Here is a 20,081-nt window from a genome sequence, read left to right as displayed (position 1 = left end):
GGTTAGGACTCCAAGCGTCTACCGCAGGGGACACAGGTTCGATCCCGGGTCGGGGAACTAAGATCCTGCATGCCGCACAGCCCAGGCCGAAAACAAACAAAACCCCACAAATAAAAAAAAAAAATGTTCGCAGGGCTTCCCTGGTGGCACAGTGGTTAAGAATCCGCCTGCCAGTGCAGGGGACGTGGGTTCGAGCCCTGGTCCGGGAAGATCCCACGTGCCACGGAGCACTTGAGCCCGTGTGCCACAACTACTATGCCTGTGCTCTAGAGCCCGCGAGCCACGACTGCTGAGCCCGTGAGCCACGACTGCTGAGCCCGTGAGCCACGACTACTGAAGCCCATGCCGGGCCTAGAGCCTGTGCTCTGCAACAAGAGAAGCTACTGCAATGAGAAGCCTGCGCACCGCAACGAAGAGTAGCCCCCGCTCGCTGCAACGAGAAAGCCCACGCACAGCAACGAAGACCCAACGCAGACAAAAATTAATAATAATAATAATAATAATAAATCTATTTTAAAAAAATGTTGGCGAGGGTGTAGAGGAAAGGGAACCCTCCTGCACTGCTGGTGGGAATGTAAATTGGTGCAGCCACCGTGGAGAACAGTATGGAGGTTTCTCAAAAAACTAAGAACAGAGCTCCCGTATGTAGAGCTGGAATTCCGGGCCTTGTGCCCCGGCCTCTAGTCTGACAGCTCTCGGTTGGGAACTTGTGCTGGGCCTGGGCGGGGCTTTGGGTGGAGCTGGGAGGGACCTCAGAGCCAGCAGCGAACAAATCCCGGGCGGAGCCTAGAGGAAGCCGGGCCCCAGCACAAGGCGGCGTCCCCCCCGTCCCCCGCCACAGCAGGCAGCCGCCCCGGGCTCAGGACGCGCGGCCCGCTTCCCGCCTGCGCTCACCCTGGCTGGCTCCGGCGCCTGTGAGACACAGACAGCTGCCCGAAGGGCACGGGGTTTCCAGCCTGGACCCTCCCCAGGCCCGGGCCGACTCTCCTTGGCATCTGCCCTCGGACCCCTGGCAGACCCGTCAGACGTGCGCACAGCCGGGCAGTCGGCTTTGCCCGCGCCTAGCCCGCCGCGCCCAAGCCTTCCCCGTTGATCTCAAAAGCCTTCCGCGTTGAGATCAACGCGGCGCATCCCCTCCCTCCGGGCGGGCGCTCCGGCCGAAACCCTGGGGGCAGCCCTGACCCCCATGCCTGGTCCGTTCCCCGTCACATCCTGTTGGCCTTCATGTAAGACGGAGGCAGAGTCGGGCCACTGCCCCTCAACCACAGCAGGCCCACCAGCCCGGGACCCAGCTCGGGTCCTGGCTTCCTCCTGCCTCCCCCTCGCACGCGGGGGCCGTCCTCCCCCTCCCCCTCCCCCTCCCCCTCCCTCCCTCCTCCACGCCCCTCCCCCTCCCTCCTCCCCGCCCCTCCCCCTCCTCCCCCGCCCTCTCCTCGCCTGCCTTCCTCACCGCAGCCCCTCTGGGCGCCGGGACCCCGCCCTCAGGCCCTGCCCTTGCTGTTCCTCAGCGGCGCACTTTCCCTCCACCAGCCCGCTGACCCCCCTCACTTGCCTCCTCCCTACACCTGTTCAGAGGTCATATTAACCTGGAGCCTTCCTGGCCACGCCTCAGACGAGTGCAATTCTGCTTCCCTGTCCCCGGTGCCAACTCTCTGTCTCCCTCTCTGTCACTGTCACACACACGTGTGCGCATACACACATGCACAGGGCTGGCACTTTTCTTCCTCTTCACCTGTGTCGTGTTCCTGCCACCATCTGACCCACAGGCTGTTGCTTTTCGCTTGTCCCCCTTATTCGAACTTACACTCTGTGAAGCCAGGGAGTTTTTTTTCCTGTTTGGTTACTGTTGCATCCCAGGGCCTAGGACAGCGCCTGGCACAGAGCAGGTACCCGGTAAATATTTGTTGAATGAATTGCAAAACAGAGCCTTATCTCAAGGGTCTGAGCAGAGCAGAAAACCAGGGGGCAGGGACTTCCCCTGGTGGCGCAGTGGTTAAGAATCCGCCTGCCAATGCAGGGGACACGGGTTCGAGTCCTGGTCCGGGAAGATCCCACAGGCCGCGGAGCAACTAAGCCCGTGTGCCACAATTACTTGAGCCTGTGCTCTAGAGCCCGTGCGCCACAACTACTGAGCCCAAGTGCTGCAACTACTGAAGCCTGCACACCTAGAGCCCGTGCTCCGCAACAAGAGAAGCCCACGCACCGCAACTCGCTGCAACTAGAGGAAGACCGCACGCAGCAGCAAACACCCAATGCAGCCAAAACTTTTAAAAATAAAATTAATTAATTTAAAAAAAAAGAAAACCAGGGGCAGGCTCTCGGCGGGAAGTAGGAGATTCGGAACAGGATGCAGCAGGCAGACTGAAGATGGGGAAAGGGGTGGGGAGGGGCTGGGCCGGCTCTGAGAGGACACCAGCTCCCCGCTGACTCCTTCAGGGACAGCTGGACCCAACCCAGCGTTTAGGCGATCAGCTGTTTAAGGGCCCAGATGTGCTGAGTCACTGCATACTTGACAGGTGGGAATCTGTCACTTCGGCAAGAGTTTTACTTTTCATCAGAGTGAGATTTGCTTTCTGAAAATTATCCTTATAGTTCAGATTTCAGTATCTATTATTTATACAGTCTTGTGGTTTTTATGACTAAGAAGATTTAGTCCTAATACTTACTTTACTCAGTTGGCCTTCTCGTGTTTCTGCTTCCTACCCCCAACATGGGTGGGGTTAAAATCAAAAACAAACGGAGGCCAGCCCTGAAATTCCCCTGAGCAGACAAAACGACTTTGGCCACACAAACAAAGCTTAATATAGCTTATTTTGCAAGACCACCTTGACCTGGGTCATTTCTCGCTTAGGCCTCTGCAAATCACGGGCAAAACTCAAATGGTTTCCCCCAAGTTGGTTATGAGGTAACCACTGACCAACTCCCTATCTTTTAAAAAAAATTCTAGTATTATAGCCAGTCACTGTGAAGAGTCAGCAGTCACGGCCTCCTTGCTACACCTGCTCCTTTATAACCATACACCCCAGCTTCCTTCTGTGTTTGTTTGTTTGTTTTTAAATTTTTATTGGCGTATAGTTGATTCATAATGTTGTGTTAGTTTCAGGTGTACAGCAAAGCGAATCAGTTAGGCATGTACATATATCCACTCTTTCTTAGGTTCTTTTCCCATATGTGTCATTACAGAGTATTGAGTAGAGTTGCCTGTGCTATACAGTAGGTCTTATTCATCTAGTTTATATATAGTAGCGTGTACATGTCAATCCCGATCTCCCAGTTTATCCCTCCCCACCTTTTGTGCTTTGGTTGGAGTTCTCCTGGTTTTCAAACTCTTTCTGGTGTGTGCACAATAAATTTTTACTAGTTACCACTCTGGTGCTGCATTGGTTTTACTTCTGATATTTCTGAACTTTTGACAGTGTTTACCAGAGAATGTTCTGTGGAACACATTTAGAATTAGTGGATGCCACTCTAGAATGGGGACAAGTTTTGTCACCATTAGACAATTTCTCCATGACAAACATCACCAGTTTTCAGAAGAGAGATAACATCAGCAGAGTTTCCTCAAAGTGTTTGACCTCAAAACCCTTTTTTTTTTGGTCATTTTCCTCAACATATGTGACTTGGAACACATTTGGGGAAAGGCTTTACTGGAACAAGTGTTTGGGGGACAGTAGGATCCCAAAGATGACAAGTGAAGATGGGAGAGGTGACCTCACACTGGAATAAACATTCGGTTTTATTTTCATCCTGGAGGCACGAAGGTTTGGGATAATTCACTGACATGCTATAAATACACCTGCATTTCCCCCCCCCCAGGAAAAGGAGGCTACGGCTGTGTGGATGTCTTCGACCTCATTTCAGAGATGTATTAAGATCAAGAGAAACGTTTTCCTTTTAATTAGTTTGAACAAAATTTTGCTGACTGGGGCCTCTAGGCAGCTGGTCCTGAACATTCCTTCTTTGTTAAGAAATCCAGACTCGTGCTCCCTTTTTTCAGCTGAAAAAATTTACATGCACAGATGGCTTGTTTCTCAGTTCAAAATCCCAGAACTTTTTGTAAAAATTAGTATCAGAATTTTTCAAATATACACACAAAAAGGAACAGTTTCACAGGCGTCCAATTCTCAGTCACCCAGCTCCATTCTGGTAAAGTTCTTGTCCTTTTATGTGCTGAGTTAGTGAACTTGCCAGGTCTTCTTGACTTGTGGGATCTGGGGCCGTCCCACTGGTTTCATTCCGTAGGTCTTACTGTTAACCCTACATTTATTGATGGATGGACCCTTGTGTTTCACAAAAAACTTTTATTTCTAGCTCTCGCTTTTAAAATGCTCTTGCAACAGTGCTTTTCGCCCAGGTGCTCTTTTGTAGCTTCTAGCTATTGCCACGTCCTCCATTAGTTATTACACCCAATCTCCCTGAACATCTTCTATATTTTCCGGAAAGCCTTCCAGGTTCTTCCATTTAAAGACATTCACTCAAGTTTGGCCCTAATGGGAGAGGAGTTTAGACACAGCCTCCCGCCGTGGAACTGGGTTTGCTCTGGCCTCGCCCAGACTGGGCTTAGCCTGAGGGCCCGGGAGGGACGGGTGTTGAGCTGAAGACACGAAGGATGAGGAGCCGAGAGCCCTTTTGCTCGTCTCTTTTATTCTCTCTTAATTAGAAACTCTCCCAAAGTAGGAGAATCTGGCAGTTTGTATTCGTCGTGAGCATCCGCTATGCCGTCTGCCCAGCTGGTCCTTCTTTCCTGGGGCCACGCTGTCTCCCTGCCCATCCTGAGGCTGTGATGGGGCTACCAGGCTCGGGGCTTCCCTGACGGCTGCCCACGTGGCCACAACCGGGCCTCGGGCTCCCACAGAGACCCACGGCATGGACACGTGGCTCTCGCTGGGCCACCTGGAAACTTCCATGAGACCGGATGTCCAGACACTACATCAAGAGCTCCTTTTCCCTGAATTACAAGCAAACCGTTTCAGAGCTACTGGTGGCTGTTTCCTGACATGTACAAACAGCTCATCCCGGTGGATGAGAATTAAGCCAAAGCACAGAGAAAAGCTAGTTGGGATGTGGAGAGAGAGACAGACAGACAGACACAGGCAGAGACAGACAGAGACAGACAGAGCTGTTAAGTTCCTCCGAGCCCCAAAGCCAGTTGCGCTCAAGGCAAGGGATGCTCTAACCTTTCTCAGTATCGTGAGCCAGGGCCTCTGTTTCGTTTTGTCTGCTTAAGCAGCTTGTTGGATTTCTGTCACCTGCACCCTAAACAACAGAGCTGAGGGCTGCATTTTTTTTTTTTTTTTATCACTAAAGTATAGTTGATTTACAGTGTTGTGTTAGTTTCAGGTGTACAACATAGTGACTCAGCATTTTTGCAGATTATACTCCATTGTAAGTTATTACAAGACAATGGGTATAATTCCTTGTTGCTTCTCTATTTTACACATAGTGGTTTGGGTCTCTTCCGGAGAGCTGCGTTCTTAAAGGGCAGGTGAGCGGAGGAGAGCAGCTTGGTGAGGATGCCAGGACAGTACCCGCTTCCTCCTGGGCTGCGTGCTGCAGGAACGGGGTGAAGCCAGGTGGGTCACGTTGTTGCTGCCTGAGCGTGGCTTGGGCCGCAGCACAAAACTACCAGCAGTGATCGTGTCCTTCACAAGACAAAGCAAAACAAAGCCCCGTTTCTCTTAAGAATGTCCTGATGAAGTAGTAAAAATTATTAATTTTATTAATCTTGACCCCCCCCCCCCCCCCCGAGTAGACATCTTTGTAATAGCCTCTGGGGCAAAGCAGGAAGCATACAGAAAGCATCTCTACTGTTCGCCAAAGTTCCCTGGTTGTTTTGAGGGAAAAAGCTCTTGTATGATTGAGCTGCAAGCCGAGCTTGCCACCAAATAACTATGGTTATTCCACCCAGGGTGTTTGGCAGACATTTTCCCCAAAATGAACTGAGCCTTTTATATATATATATATATATAAATTTACTTTATTTTATTTAGTTTTGGCTGTGTTGGGTCTTCGTTGCTGCGTGCAGGCTTTCTCTAGTTGGCGGCGAGCAGGGGCTACTCTTCGTTGCGGTGCACGGGCTTCTCATAGCGGTGGCTTCTCTTGTTGCGGGGCACGGGCTCTAGGTGCACGGGCTTTAGTAGTTGTGGCGCGTGGGCTCAGTAGTTGTGGCGCACGGGCTTAGTTGCTCCGCGGCACGTGGGATCTTCCCAGACCAGGGATCAAGCCCGTGTCCCTTGCATAGGCAGGAGGACTCTTAACCATTGCACCACCACGGAAGTTCCGAGCCTGTCTTTTAAGAAAACAACTGACAGGACTTCCCTGGCGGTCCAGTGGTTAAGACTCTGTGCTTCCAGTGCAGGGGGCACGGGTTTGATCCCTGGTCGGGGAACTAAAAGCCCACAAGCTGCACCATGAGGCCAAAAAAAAAAAAAAAAAAAAAAAAAGAGGATATTTACTCTGAAAAATGGAAGTACGCAGGAGAAAAGTGCTTGGAGAAAGGAAGAGCAAGGAAGGAAGGTGGGACAACTGCATGTCAAACCCTGGCAGCGAGGAGGAGCGGGAGATGCAGGCGGAGGCCTGGGCACGTGGAGGGCAGAGAACAAGAGGGAGAGGTGGTCAGGCGCCAGCCACACGGGCCGTGGAGCCAGGGCAGAGTTAGCAAGGAGGGTTAGAGTCGAGCGGTGACATGATCTGGTTTGTGTTTTTAAATATACGCTCTGCATAGGAGGGACTGCAGTGGGGCAAAGATGGAAGCAGGCGGTCAATTTCAGTTGTCAGTTCCATGAGGCAAGAAGACAGGCAGGAGGAGCTGGGATGCAGGGATGTGAGTGGATTTGTGGTGTGTTTGGAGGGTCAGATCCACAGGATTTGCTGGTAGGTAGGACTGGATGTTGAGGGTGAGGGAGAGGAAACAGGAAAACCCCTGGGCTTTTGGATCAAGGCACTGGGTGGTCGGTGCTGCTGTTTACGGAGTTGGCAAAGGACAGAGAGAAACATGTTTGGATGCGCGGGACTCGAGAGTTCGGTTTGGCCACGTTAGTTTTGCGGTACTTATTAGCCCTGGGACACTCCACAATGTAGTGGTCATGCCGAGAGGAGCCAGAACTGGGTGGTGGTGGGGGGGAGTAAGGAGCGAGCTGAAGGAACAGGGAGCGGAGGCTGTGATGAACTGGCTGATGAGAACAGAGGCTGTGATTGGATCTGGGAACCTGAGGGAGTGGTGAGAAGGGTGAGGAGGGGAGAAGAGAGCAGTGAGGGGCAGAAAGAAAGTGGGCAGTGATGTCTCACGTGGAACCCTGAAGGATGGGCAGTAATTGTCAAGTAAGGCGCTGGAGAGGCAGGCTCTCTAAGAAGGATATGGGCACACACGTGCCCACACGTTGCATCCTGTATTTGCAGTCAGGGTGCAACAGAACAGAATGGAAATAAAAGTGTGCCCTTCACACAGTATTTCTGGAGGTTCTAGAGTCAGCTGTATGCTTTGGGGATGTGCTGTCTGAAAGCAGTCCAGCCTAAGTCCCACACGTGTTCTAGTTACCTGATTCCCTGTTAAAGACACTGGGGTGAATGGCTGAGATAAGCTGATCTCTTTGATTGATCGATTTGAAGAGATAAACCTAGGCTGATTGAGCAGCTGGATCTTTCCCCCCCTTGTCAGCTAAACTGATTAGAAATTCAAGGATTGGGAAGCTTGTATTTATTCTAGGACATGACATTATATAGGAAAAGGAGATGAAATGAAAAAGGAAGCAATTTAAAATTATAGGGTGGTATTGCAGACTGCTGATATTGTAAACATGGGGGCGGGGGGGATGGAGAGTACAATATCCCACCCTGAATGATGCCGGGGGTCCTCTGTGGTGACTTGATCTGGCTTCAAGCCACAACTGTGCACCATCTCAGCGGCACGGGCTTAACAAAAATCACTCTTTTTTTTTTTTTGGCATTTGCTTTCTTCGCTGTAAAATACGAACTATTTAATCTCTGTATAAATTGCTTCACAAGATGGCGTCTGGATGTTCAAGGAGACTGTAGCCCTCACCCCGCGAGGCATGTGCGCGGTGCTCGAGGGCGCTGAATTTTACCCGATCCCGCGCACCGGGAACACAGTGCCGGCCAAGCAGCCCCTCCCCCGGCCGACTGAGCTCACGCAGGGCCGGGCCACACTCGGCCTCCTGCACGAGGAGCTGATTGTGGACAGCCACGGGTAGGCGGTTGGCCCCGCTCAGGTTCGGCTCCGTGTGGTCACCGGGCCTGAGCCGAGCCGGCGGACAGCCCTCGGGGGACACCTGCCCCGCGCTCGGAGCCCATCCGCCGGCCCGCGGGAAGGAAGCCCTCGGCCCGGGGCCTTCGGAGCGCGTCCCGCCCGCTTTCTTTTCCCGCGCCGCCCTCCCTCCCTCACTCCCTCCCTCACGGCGGCTGCCGGGGGAGGGGTCCGGGGAGGGGCGGCCCGCGCGGGTCCCGGGTGCAGGTCCCAGGCTCAGACCGGCCCGAGCAGGCTTGCGGTCAGGCGGCGGCGCCGCCCCCGGGCCCGGCCATGGTGCAGGCCTGGTACATGGACAAGTCGGCCGACGACCCGTGGCGGCCCCACCGCGGGGAGCCCGCGCGCCCGGTCGGCCTGGAGCAGCTGCGCGGGCTCGGGGTCCTTTACTGGAAGGTACGCGGGACCGGGGGCGCGGTCGGGGTCTCGCGGGGCGGGGGCTCCGGGGCGGGGGCGCGGGCGGGCGGGAGAGGCCTCCGCTCATATCCCCGAGTTCCCGCGCGCCCCGCGCCCCGGGGAACGGGGGCCGCCGCCAGGACGGGGCCCCCGCCGTGATGGGGCCCCGTGCGCCCTGCGCCCTGCGCCCTGCGCCCTGTGCATGCCCGGCGGCGGGGCCGGGGGTCGGCGCCCAGGCCGCGGTGCGCACTGCGCATGCTCAGTAGCGGGGCGGGGGGGGGGTGTCGGCGCCCAGGGCGCGGCGGGGGGAGGGTGTGAGCGTTCGGAACGCGGCGGAGGGTCCGGTGCCGGCGGGGTCGTCGGCCGCCCGGGTTGAAGGCGGGACGGGCGGGGCGGGAGGGCTTGGGGTCCCTGCAGGGCCCGCGGCGAGGCGCCCCCCACGACCTCCTGGAAGGCGGTGTCTTCAGGGCAGTATCGTGTCTGTTCCGAGAAGAAAATAAGTTTGTTTTACCGCAAATCCCTGCCCTTCGGGTTTCGCGGTACATGTGACAGTTTAAGAGCAGGTGTGAGAGAGTGGCCAACTTCTGAATGTACCCAAAGGATACAGTAAGACGCTGTAAAAGGCATCTTTGCGGTTTCCAGGAGAGCAGACCAGTTTCTCCTGCCTTCTCGGTGTGCTCTGAATGGTGAGGCAAAGGGCTGTCGACATTAAACTTCGTTTACTCGTCCTGTGTATTTTCGTACCTTTCTTAATAATCATCGCGCTTGAGCAGCGACAGCAGGGGGAGCCTTTTTGCCTGCTCTGTTGGTGCCGCCGCAGGGCGGTAGGAAGCGCTCACACGCTCGGGGTTTGAAGGTGGATGGAGCCCTAGTGCATACCGTGTGGATCTGCTCATCTGGGGAGTCGTCTTTAGCAGCTAATGTATCGCTGACTAGTACTTTGAAGTATTCTGAGTTTGCTATTCAGTAGTTGGGATGCCACGCGAATTTTATTGCAACATAAGGCAAAATATGTGAAATTCTTTGCCAGTAGTTTTAAGGAGGAGTTCATAGTAATGGTGCCTGGGGCCCACGGGGTGTGGTTCATGAAGAACATGACATTAGAACTGGACGTTAAACAATTGATAGGACTGTGATAAGTGGAAACAATGAAAGACCGTTCCAGGCGTGGGAAGCTGTCAGCAGCAGGGGTGTGGGGCTGTGAAGCATCAGGTATTTTTGAAGAGCAGCCCATAATCGCATTTGGTTTAGAATGTCGGTGTTTTAAAAATAGGGAATAGGGACAGAGGAGTAGAAAAGGCAGTTGGGGCCAGGTGGTAGAAGGCCTCTTGTCTCTGCCTGAGGAATTTGCCTTTTATTTGTAGGCTCTGACAGCTTCAGGTGTTTTGGCCCAGGGAAGCAAAGTAACCAAAGAGATGCCATGGAGAGATCAGTCAGACTTGCAGAGTGGATTGGTTGGCAGAGGAACAGGACATGGCGGTGTGGACAGGCTGGAGGCGATGAGAGCTTCCCCTGGGCTCCTGGCGGTGGGACTGGAATCCCCAGGCAGGACCGTTGCAGAGAAGGGAGGTGGAAATTAAACACAACTGCGTAGTTTTTAGCTGTTATGAAGAGTGGGAAAACCATTAAAAGAAATAGGGAAAGGAGGGGAGAAAGGTTGGTTTAGTATGGACAAAGGACTAGATGATAAATCAGGAGTATAATCATATTGGAGATCCAGAAGGAGAATGTTTCGATGTATTCATGTGACCTCCTGTTTGTGTTTTAAACTCTTTTAGTTGGATGCTGACAAATATGAGAATGATCCAGAATTAGAAAAGATCCGAAAAGAGAGAAACTACTCCTGGATGGACATAATAACCATATGCAAAGACAAACTACCAAATTACGAAGAAAAGGTAAGGGAGCTCTAAATTATTTGAAAAGGGGAATCATTATACTTGCTGCTAATAAACACAAGCTTTTCTTTCTTTTTTCATATCTTCATTTTGGTTTTATATCAGAGTAATGCTGGCCTCATAGAATAGGCTGCGAAATATTCCCTCCTTTTCAGTTTTTTGGAAGAGTATGTGTAGAATGGGTTTAATTTTTCCTTAAATGTTTGGCAGATTTACCAGTGAAGCCATATGGGCCTGGAGCTTTCTTTGTAGGAAGGTTTTTAGCTACAAGTTCAATTTCTTTACCAGATACAGGGCTATCCAGAATACCTGTGTCTTGAATAATCTTAAGTAGTTTGTGTCCTTCAAGGCATTTGTCCATTCCATCTGAGTTGTCAGATTTATTGGCATGAAGTTATTCAGACTATTCTCTTATTACCGTCAAAATATCTGTAGAATCTGTAGTGCCGTCTCCTTCATTCCTGATATTGGTAATTTGTGTCCCTTCTCTCCTTTGCCCAAGTCCCGCTAGAAGTTTATCAATTTTATTGATCTTATCAAACAGCTTTTGGTTTCATTGATTTTTCTCTGTTGTTTTTCTGTTCTCTATTTTCTTGAATTCTGCTCTTGTCTTTATTTGCCTTCTTCTACTCACCTTGGGTTTAATTTGCTCTTCTTTTTCTAATTTTTTAAAGTGGATGCCGAGGTCATTGACATGAAGCCTTCCTTCTTCTTTTTTTTTTTTTTTTTCATGCTTTTTATTTTTATTTTTTTTTTCCACACACACACACTGTATTTTATTTTTACAAGAGATAAATAGACTGACACCAAGCATTGTACATGGATGACCACAACAAAAGCGACAATGATTGCAATTACCAAACATGAAACACTTCCTTCTTTTTTAATATAGGTGTTTAGTTCTGTAAATGTTCCCCTACGTGCTGCTTGAGTGGCGTCACACAAATTTTGTTTGGTATTTTTATTTTCATTCAATTTAGAATATCTCCGAATTAACTTCCTTTTTGATTTCTTCTTTGAACTATATAGGTTTCTTGACATATGTTGGTTTCCAGTTATTTGGGGACTTTTCCAGAGATTTGTCTTCTATTAGTTGCTGATTTAGTTCCATTGTAGTGAGAGAGTGTATTTTGTATGACTTGAGTCCTTGTAAATGTGTTGAGTCTTGTTTTGTGGGCCAGAATATAGTCCATATTGGTGAATGCTCCATGTGAGCTTGAGAAGAATGTGTGTTCTGCTGTTGCTGGTTGAAGTATTCTGTGAATGTCAGTTATGTCCGGTTGATTGATGGTGCCGTTCAGTTCAACTGTATCCTTCCTGTTGTTAGAGGCATGCCTGTTCAAGACTGTTATGTCCTCTTGGAGATTCGACCCTTTTGTCATTACATAGTATACACCTTTATCCGTTATGAGTTTCTTGCACTGAAGTCTGCTTTGTCTGAAAGTAATGTAGCTCCTTGAGCTTTCTTTTGATTAGTGTTAACATGGTGTTTCTTTCTCCAGATCTTCACTTTTAACCTATTTGTGTATTTATATTTAAAGTGGATTTCCCATAGACGGCATATAGTTAGAGGGTTTTTTGTTTGTTTGTTTTTTGTTTTTTATCTATTCTGACAGTCTCTGTCTTCTAATTGATGGATTTAGACCATTCACATTAAATTGATTATTGATGTGGTTGGATTGATATATACCATATTTGTAACTTTTAATTTATTATACTTGTCCTTTATTATTTAAAAAAGGTACCCCTCTTTTTCTTCCTTGTCTGATTTTAATTGAGCATTTTGTGTGATTCTGTTTTCTTTCCTCTTAGCTTATAAAAAAAAAAAAATGTTTTAGTGGTTGCCTTAGAGTTTTATATTCTGGGCATAAAACCCAGGAAACTCTGGGGCTCCCCTTAATACCGGGCTTCCCACGCCAGTCCACGCTTATCCTCCTGCAGTTTGTCGAAATGACCCCGTAGGTGTTCCTGCCAGCTTAGGCTTCAGAGGCTTCTGCTCTAGGTAAACTGATCTCAGCTGTGACTCTGGGTTCACCTCTGTCTGAGATTTCAGGGTAGCGCTTTGCCCTGTGACGTCAGTCCCCTGATGGATCTGAGAACAGTCATTGATTTCAATTTGTTAAGTTGTTTTCTTGTTGTGAGCATGAGAGTGACAACTTCCAAGCTCTTTACCTGTCGGACCAGAAACCAGAAGTCCTCTCCTCGACTTATCCACCTGCCTTCAAGAATTGTTACCACTTCATGTGTTGGAAGAACCTTAAAGTCATATGCTTCCTTTTCTCCCCTCCCTCTCTTTGTGCTGTTATTGTCAAACATTTTACTTTTATAAACCCCACACTCTATTGTTTTTATTTTCAAGTAGTAAATTATATTGTGAAGAGGTTTAAATCATATTTAAAAATACTCTTTAGTTACCGTATAGTTAGCATTTCTGGTGCCCCTTACTCTGTTGCGTAAGTCCATGTTTCCATTTGGAAACTCAGGTCTGAGTTGGTCTTGGTTGATTGATTTATCTTCTGGTTAAAGGTTATGTTTTCTCGCTTCTTTGCATGTCTGGTAATTTTTGATTGATGCCAGACATTGTGATTTTGTTCCCTTGGGTGCTGGATATTGTTGTATCAGTATAAATATTCTTGAGTTTTGTTCTGGAATGCGTGTAAGCTTATTGGAAACAGTTTTATCCTTTTGGGTCTTTCCTTTAAGATTTGTTAGGTAGACCAACCTATAGCTAATTATTCCCCACTAATGAGGCACAGTTCCTTTGTGTACACCACACAAAGCCCCGTGCATAGTGAGGTTTTTCCAGTCTGACTGGTGGGACAGACACTGTTCCTGGATCCGTGTCAGTGCCAGGAACTGTTCCTTTCAATCCTGAAGAATCGAATGGTTCTTTTCCCAGCCTCAGGTAGTTTTCTCAGGCACACGCGGGTTCTGATGAGCTCTCAGAAGAACACTGGAGGGAGGGAGATCCTGTGCGGGTCTTTGGGATTTTCTCTGTGAAGTTCTCTGCTCGGGTACTCCCGTCTTGCATGCCAGCTCCTTGGTCTCCCCAGATTCTCAGCTCTGCTCTTCAGCCCAGGGTGCTCTGCCTGGCTCCCCCGCTCCCTGCACCACCGCCTGAGAACTCTCCCAAGGTGTAAACCAGAGGAGGAGCAGGCTTCCCCTCTCTTGTTTCCGTCTCACGGGTCACTTTCTTCCCTTTCCTGGTGTCTGGTGTTCTGCACACCATTATTTCTTATATCGTGTTTGTTTGGGTTGTTGGAGGTGGGAGGGGAAATCCAGTTTCTGCTACCCCACCTCATATGGAAGTGAAGTCAGGGTTTTTTTAAGTTGTTAGTTTTATGGTAATTCCCGGGTGCCCGTTAATAAAGACGCTCACTGATCCTTGGCAAAATGAGAAAACAGCTGTGCAGAGCTTTTAATAAGTTAAACGACTGCCTTGGTTTTGAAATTGTTATCTTTGCTTTCTCAGGAATAAGGTGACTCCTTTATGAAACAATAGCGACAATAGTAGTTGTTTTAGAATTTTTCTTTCTTGACCAAAGTTGGCAGCTGTGTTGGTCCCAAGACTTTTTCTTCCATCGTGCTGAGCTATGAACTGTGAAGCTACGGCCTTAGATCACTGAGCTTTAGCCTCTTAATCTTATCATTGGACACCTGGAGGGGACCGCTTCCCATGGCCATGTTGATAAAGCCAGGCCCAGAACCCAGGTCCTCCTCCTGGTCTCAGGCTCTCTCTGCTGAACCCGCCAGGAAGGCTCCCTTCCGTTAGCTTGGACGTCTTCTGTGTGTGTGTTCCTGAAAAAGAAAATAGAAGTAGGTGAACCAACACTTAACGCATTGACCGAAGAATGAAAGTGGTGCAGCGACACCGAAATTGTTTAAAATAGATGTGTTTTGTGGTTTTTATCTCCTTACTTTGTTCTATATCAAATAATTCTTGTCACTCAGAGTACAAATATTATATAACACCTTACAAAATGATGGAAGTTTTCACCAAGTGCCCTACTGAGTCATGAGATCCTCCGAGATTTAAATGGTGTTTTCTAACTTGGAATTTTAGACTTCCCATCTTCCACAGAAGGGGCTCATATATTGTAAATGCTAGTAGTTAGACTATTTTTATCGCTACCATCTTGTAGAATAGCTTCTCTCCTGAAATAAAACCCTGTTCCTAATATAGGCTTCTCTCTCTTGTTCTTCTAAAACAAACTTCTTTATTATCTGATTATCTCGTGTTTGCCTTAGGTTTCCTCGTGGTTAGACTCAGGTTATTCTACAGAAGTGGTGTTGTGTCTGCCCGGGGTACCCTGTCGGGAGGCACGTGCTGTCAGAGGGTTGCATCACCGGTGATGCTAAACTTGGTTGGGCTGGTGCCCATCACGTTTCTGTGTTGTGAAGTGACCATTTTTTTCCCTGTGTAACGAATAAGAAATTTGTGGAGAGTTACTTTTCGACTGTGAATACCGTATTTTCTATCAAACTTTGACTCGGCGATTTTAGTAAATCCTGATGATTCCTGCCTGAAACAGTATCACTGTCAGGGTAAAAACGGTGGCCTTCCAGCCATCGTCCTCCTGTACTGAGTTGGCCTCTCCGTTCTCTGCTGTTGATTTACATCAGTACGGGCTTGTGGAGTCTTATTTTCCTCATGGCTCTGTAGTCCATTCCTGCCGTGATCCACTTTGATGTTCAGATTGTTCCAGACTTGGCAAGTGGACACCCCTCTCAGTGGCCCCTGCCCTCCTGACGCGTCCCCTCACGTTTATCAGCACCTCCGTGCTTTCTGGGTCAGCGTGTTCCAGGCTTTTCCCCTGAGCCGGCCCTGGAATCGGCTGTTCTTCCGGGGACGTGGAAACCCAGACGGTGCTTGGTGCCCTCATTGCTACTCTGGGGTCAGTGCCCCAGGTCCTTCCGCCAGCTGGATGAGTACAGAGAGAGAGAGAGTGTGTGTGTGTGTGTGTGTGTGTGTGTGTGTGTGTGTGTCTACTTGTGTGTATTGTGTCCGTGTGCATATGTGTGTGTCCCCGTGTGTGTATGTGTACTTGTGTGTGTGTCCGTGTGTGTATTGTCTCTGTGTGTATGTCTGCGTGTGTATATTTGTGTGTGTCTCTGTGTCCGTGTGTGTGTGTCCGTGTGCATATGTGTGTCTGTGTCATCTGTGTGTGTCCATGTGTGTGTACACATGTGTATGTATGTGAGTGTGTCCGTGTGTATATGTGTGTCCGTGACTGTATGTGTGTGTCCGTTTGTGTGTGTCTGCGCGTGTGTCCCTGTGTGTCTGTGTGTGTATGTGTGTCTATGTGTGTCCGTGTGTATGTGTGTGTCCATGTGTGTCCGTGTGTATGTGTGTGTCCCCGTGTGTATGTGTGTCCGTGTGTGTGTCCGTGTGCGTGTGTCCCCGTGTGTGTGTCTGTGTGCGCGTGTCCCTGTGTGTCTGTGTATGTGTGTCCCCGTGTGTGTGTGTCCCCGTGTGTGTGTGTCCCCGTGTGTATGTGTGTCCGTGTGTATGTGTGTGTCCGTGTGTGTGTCCCCGTGTGTGTGTGTGTGTCCGTGTGAGAGAAATCGTTGGTTCACGCTGATGTCTCAGAGTCCCGGCACGCTCGTCAGGACCGCTCCTCAGTCTGTAGAGAGAGACTTGGCTCTCTGTCCTCCCACAGCAAGAACGCGGCTCCAGTCCCATCGCTCCTTCTACACACCCCGTGGTTCCGGGATGGCAGCCGCACCCACACCGTTCCGAACAGCAGGCCGGTCCCTGGAGTTCCAGGCTTGTTTGTGGTCCTGTCTCACACTGAGGATGTTGTCAAAGTAATGTGTTCAGAAGGTACTTAGATGAGTTTTCTCTTCCTTCTTTGGTTATGAGTGTATCGCTTGATTTCAGACTTATGGCCCCCCTCCCCGCCCCCAAGCTTGTTTTCACTTTATTTATGTCTCTGTACAACATAACTAGGTTCTGAAGCCAAAATTATACAACAAGGCAGATCCGTCTCCCCGCCGCCTCCACGCCGTCCCGCCGCCCCCCTGTCGTGAGCCGCGCTCCTGGTTTCCGGTGATCGTGATGGCGCTCACGGCCGCTGTGTATTCTCCCGCTCTCTGCTTGGGCCTTTGAATTGTTTCCAGTGTCTTACAGCCAGTACGGCAGGGCGTGACGTGTGCATATTGTGTGTCGCCAGGGCGTCTCTTCAGGGTGAACCCCACGAGGGGTGCGGGGTCAGCGCATGCTCAGTTGTGCTGACCCTCCAGGGGCTCTGGGCCCCGAGCAGCGGGGGCCCGTCCTCGCAGCCTCACCAGCCCACGGGGTTGACAGGGAGGTGTTCATGTGCTTTACTCTGTCAGTGGTGATTTTCCAAACATCTGTGGATTTTCCAGAAACGTGCAGACGTTATTCGAGGAAAGCTTTACAACTCCTGCGCAGGAGGGGGGAGAGATAGGAGATCATAACCAGGCAAGATGGGCGTTTACTGTAGAATTCCTTCAACTTTTTTGCGTATTTGAATATTTTTATTATAAAACGTTAGAGGGATAAAGATCTGAAAAACACAAAAGTACATTTGGACAAGTGGAAAGTGTTTGTTGAGATGGCGACTGCCTTCCTCAGATGCACACGTGGCTTTTGATCTGCCCGTGTGATCAATGTGACTGCCGTGTGCATTTGATCTCGTGGTGGTGTGGGCGTGTGATCACGTGACGTGTGTGATCAGCATGATGGTGCGTGTGATCACGTGATGTGTGTGATCAGCATGATGGGGTGCGTGTGATCACGTGACGTGTGTGTGCGTGTGATCAGCGTGCCTGCCGTGTGCGGTGCAGGAGCCGGGATGTCTGCGTGGGAGTCTAGGCTCTACACCCCCAGGCTGTGTGATGTTGGGCTGGCGACGTAGCGTCTCTGAGCCACACCCTCATCTGTCAAACGGGGGTGACAGAGAGCTCCTGAGTGAGTTGTTAATATAAGCTACTGAGAACGCTGCCCGGCACGTGGTAAGTGCTGTGTGCGCATTCTTTCTTTTCCTGCTCGTCCACCGGTAGGTTTCATGAAACATTCTAGCTCCCGCCCCCTTGTACGTGTGATGATATTTCTTATCTTGTGGAGCGCGTGTCTGGCACCTCAGTCCTGGTCTTCAGGGCTCACGAGAACCCCCTCCTGCTCTAGATTAAGATGTTTTATGAGGAGCATTTACACCTGGATGATGAGATTCGCTACATCCTGGACGGCAGTGGGTACTTCGACGTAAGGGATAAAGAGGACAGGTGGATCCGGATCTTCATGGAGAAGGGAGACATGATCACTCTCCCCGCCGGGATATACCACCGCTTCACGCTGGACGAGAAGGTGGGCCTGCGGTCTTCTCTGCTGGGGCCTGGTCTGTGCGCGGACGTGGACACTCAGCCCTGCCGCCTGAGGCGAGGATGCCACCTCTGAGCGAGTGGCCGGCGCCGCGGGGACCCCGCCCGCCCGGGCCGTGCACGCAGGTCAGCGGGAGGCATCCGTCCAGGGGTCCGGCTTTGTGCGGGTCTCAGGGTCGCTGCCCCCTCGTCATTCTAAGAGCATTCCAGTTGGGCCTCAACAGTCGTGCACTAGAGCCATCGAGAGCAGCCACAGAAGCAGGAATAGGGCGGCTCTGGGGGTCTCTGGGTGTGATTCGGACGAATCTGAGGTTTAGCACGATTTTTGGCTAGGAAATGAACGCACTAGGTTTACAACTCAGGATTATGAGGCGGTGTGTGAAGAAGAGTCGCCTTGTCACCCCTGTTCCCAGCGCCCAGTATCTCTCCCTGAAAGTAACCACTATTATGTCCTTAAAAATCTGCTTAGAGCGATGTCATCCATATCAGGCGAATGTGAGTCAGTATTCTTTCCCTTTTCCTCAGGAGGTAGCCGACTTCTATAGGTGGGGCTGCATTTTCCTTTTTTCTGCTCGCGGTGCTTTGGGATCGTTTCGTTTCAGGATGTAAAGGGCCTCGTTCCTGTTTACAGCTGCCTGGTGTCCACTGTGGGACGTGCCCTGATTTATCCCATTGACGGGTGACCCCTAAAGATGGGTACGCCAACTGTTTCCAGTTTTTTGCTGTTGTAAACGGTGCCGTAATAAGTAACCTCACACATTCGTCATTTTGTACTTATGTGAGTGTACCTGAGGGATAGATTCCTGCAAGTGAACCCTGGATGGACAGGTGCGCACGTTTCTATTGTGACGCAGGCTGCCCTCCCTTCTAATTCGTGGGAAACCGGTGCCAAAGGAAGCAGGAGGGGAGGAGGGGCACACGCCCAGGCGGGGTCAGCGCTCACGGCTGGTGTGTTTGCCGAGGGAGTGCAGGGTCAGCGCTGAGCTGGAGCTGCAGATGCTTTGGCCGCCCGAGCACGAGGCCTTCTCGCCGTGGCACCGACACTGCCTTTCAGAAGATGGAAGAAAGTGCTAAGACCCAGGGATAAAACAGCAAGGAGCGTTAACCTCCGTAGCTGGTCTAACCGTTGCTGCTGTGTTTGCTTGTTTTCTAGAACTACGTGAAGGCCATGCGGCTGTTTGTGGGAGACCCAGTGTGGACGGCGTACAACCGGCCGGCTGACCACTTCGAGGCCCGCGGGCAGTACCTAGAGTTTCTGGCACAGACGGCCTAGCGGTGCCCTGGGGCCTGGTGCACCCCGGCCCCCCTTGTGAAGGTCCCAGACCTGATAGCAGCAGAAAATCAGTCGTATTCTCTTTGCTTTTGTGTTGTAGACTTGAGGGTAGGTGAGCTTTCCTCTGCAAGATTGTTGGATCAGAATATGTTTTAATGGGAGCAGCTGTAGAACCGGTTTGTACGTGGAGGCACCTGTGGAGATCTGGGCAAATCCGCTCATTTTCTCTGATTCAGGATCAGTGGTCAGTGGCCCTGTGTCAGCTCGTGCCTTCAGCTGTGACCCAGTGAGTTTCAGCGCCCCAAACGCAGCCACTTAGCTGCCCCATCTGGACCCGATTCTTGGACTTTAAGCAGATACCAGGCGAGGCCACGCCTGCCCTGTGCGGAGGAGTGACAGTGGATGACAGGAGTGGACAGAGAGAAGACGCTTTTCTCCCAAAACACGGGGGAGGCGGGGTAGGGGGTGCTGTGGGGGACGAGCTGGTGTGTTAGGGGGACCCTCGCTTGATTATGCCACGTTCTTGTTCAAGATAAAGTAGCTGCCCTAATGTTAGGCTTGTGGCTTGGAGTTACCTTATATTCTGGTACATATGGTTCCTTAAAATCATCCCATTTAGATCCTTTGTGGGATTGTATGTGTGTATAATTAATTTTTATTTTATCTGGGTTATTACTTGTTCCAGGTGAGATTTCTAGGTTAAACTCCGTACAGTAAATCTCTTTTACAATCAAGCCTTTGAATTTTAACAGAAAAACTTGTACCTTTTTTTTTTAGTTAACAATTCTGAGACACAATTATACCTAATTCGTTATAATCGTAGAAAAACCCTAAATTAACCTCATATTTGAAGGGCAGTTTGCTTTAAGTATTTTTTTTAAACTGGATTAAAAATCTTTATGTTAAAAGT

General features: G+C 50.2%; 1 protein-coding gene across 2 annotated transcripts; it reads left to right on the top strand.

Annotated features, from left to right (window-relative positions):
- The first annotated feature begins 8,131 nt into the window (after positions 1-8,131).
- ADI1 (acireductone dioxygenase 1) lies at positions 8,132-19,796 on the top strand. 2 transcript variants are annotated; one of them, XM_068564967.1, is made up of 5 exons: positions 8,132-8,656; positions 10,435-10,554; positions 17,705-17,884; positions 18,530-18,594; positions 19,052-19,162. In XM_068564967.1, exons 1-4 carry the CDS (start codon positions 8,537-8,539, stop codon positions 18,572-18,574), a joined length of 465 nt encoding a protein of 154 aa, XP_068421068.1. In that variant the 5' UTR covers positions 8,132-8,536; the 3' UTR covers positions 18,575-18,594; positions 19,052-19,162. The 2 variants fall into 2 exon arrangements, with proteins under 2 accessions (XP_068421068.1, XP_068421067.1); XM_068564966.1 differs by lacking the exon at positions 18,530-18,594 and having other exon boundaries at positions 8,143-8,656; positions 19,052-19,796.
- The last annotated feature ends 285 nt before the right edge of the window (positions 19,797-20,081 follow it).

The sequence above is a fragment of the Eschrichtius robustus genome, chromosome 15, assembly GCF_028021215.1.
Source record: "Eschrichtius robustus isolate mEscRob2 chromosome 15, mEscRob2.pri, whole genome shotgun sequence".
NCBI lineage: Eukaryota > Metazoa > Chordata > Mammalia > Artiodactyla > Eschrichtiidae > Eschrichtius > Eschrichtius robustus.
Note: the sequence above shows the minus strand (reverse complement) of the source record. Positions and strands in the feature narration are given on the sequence as shown.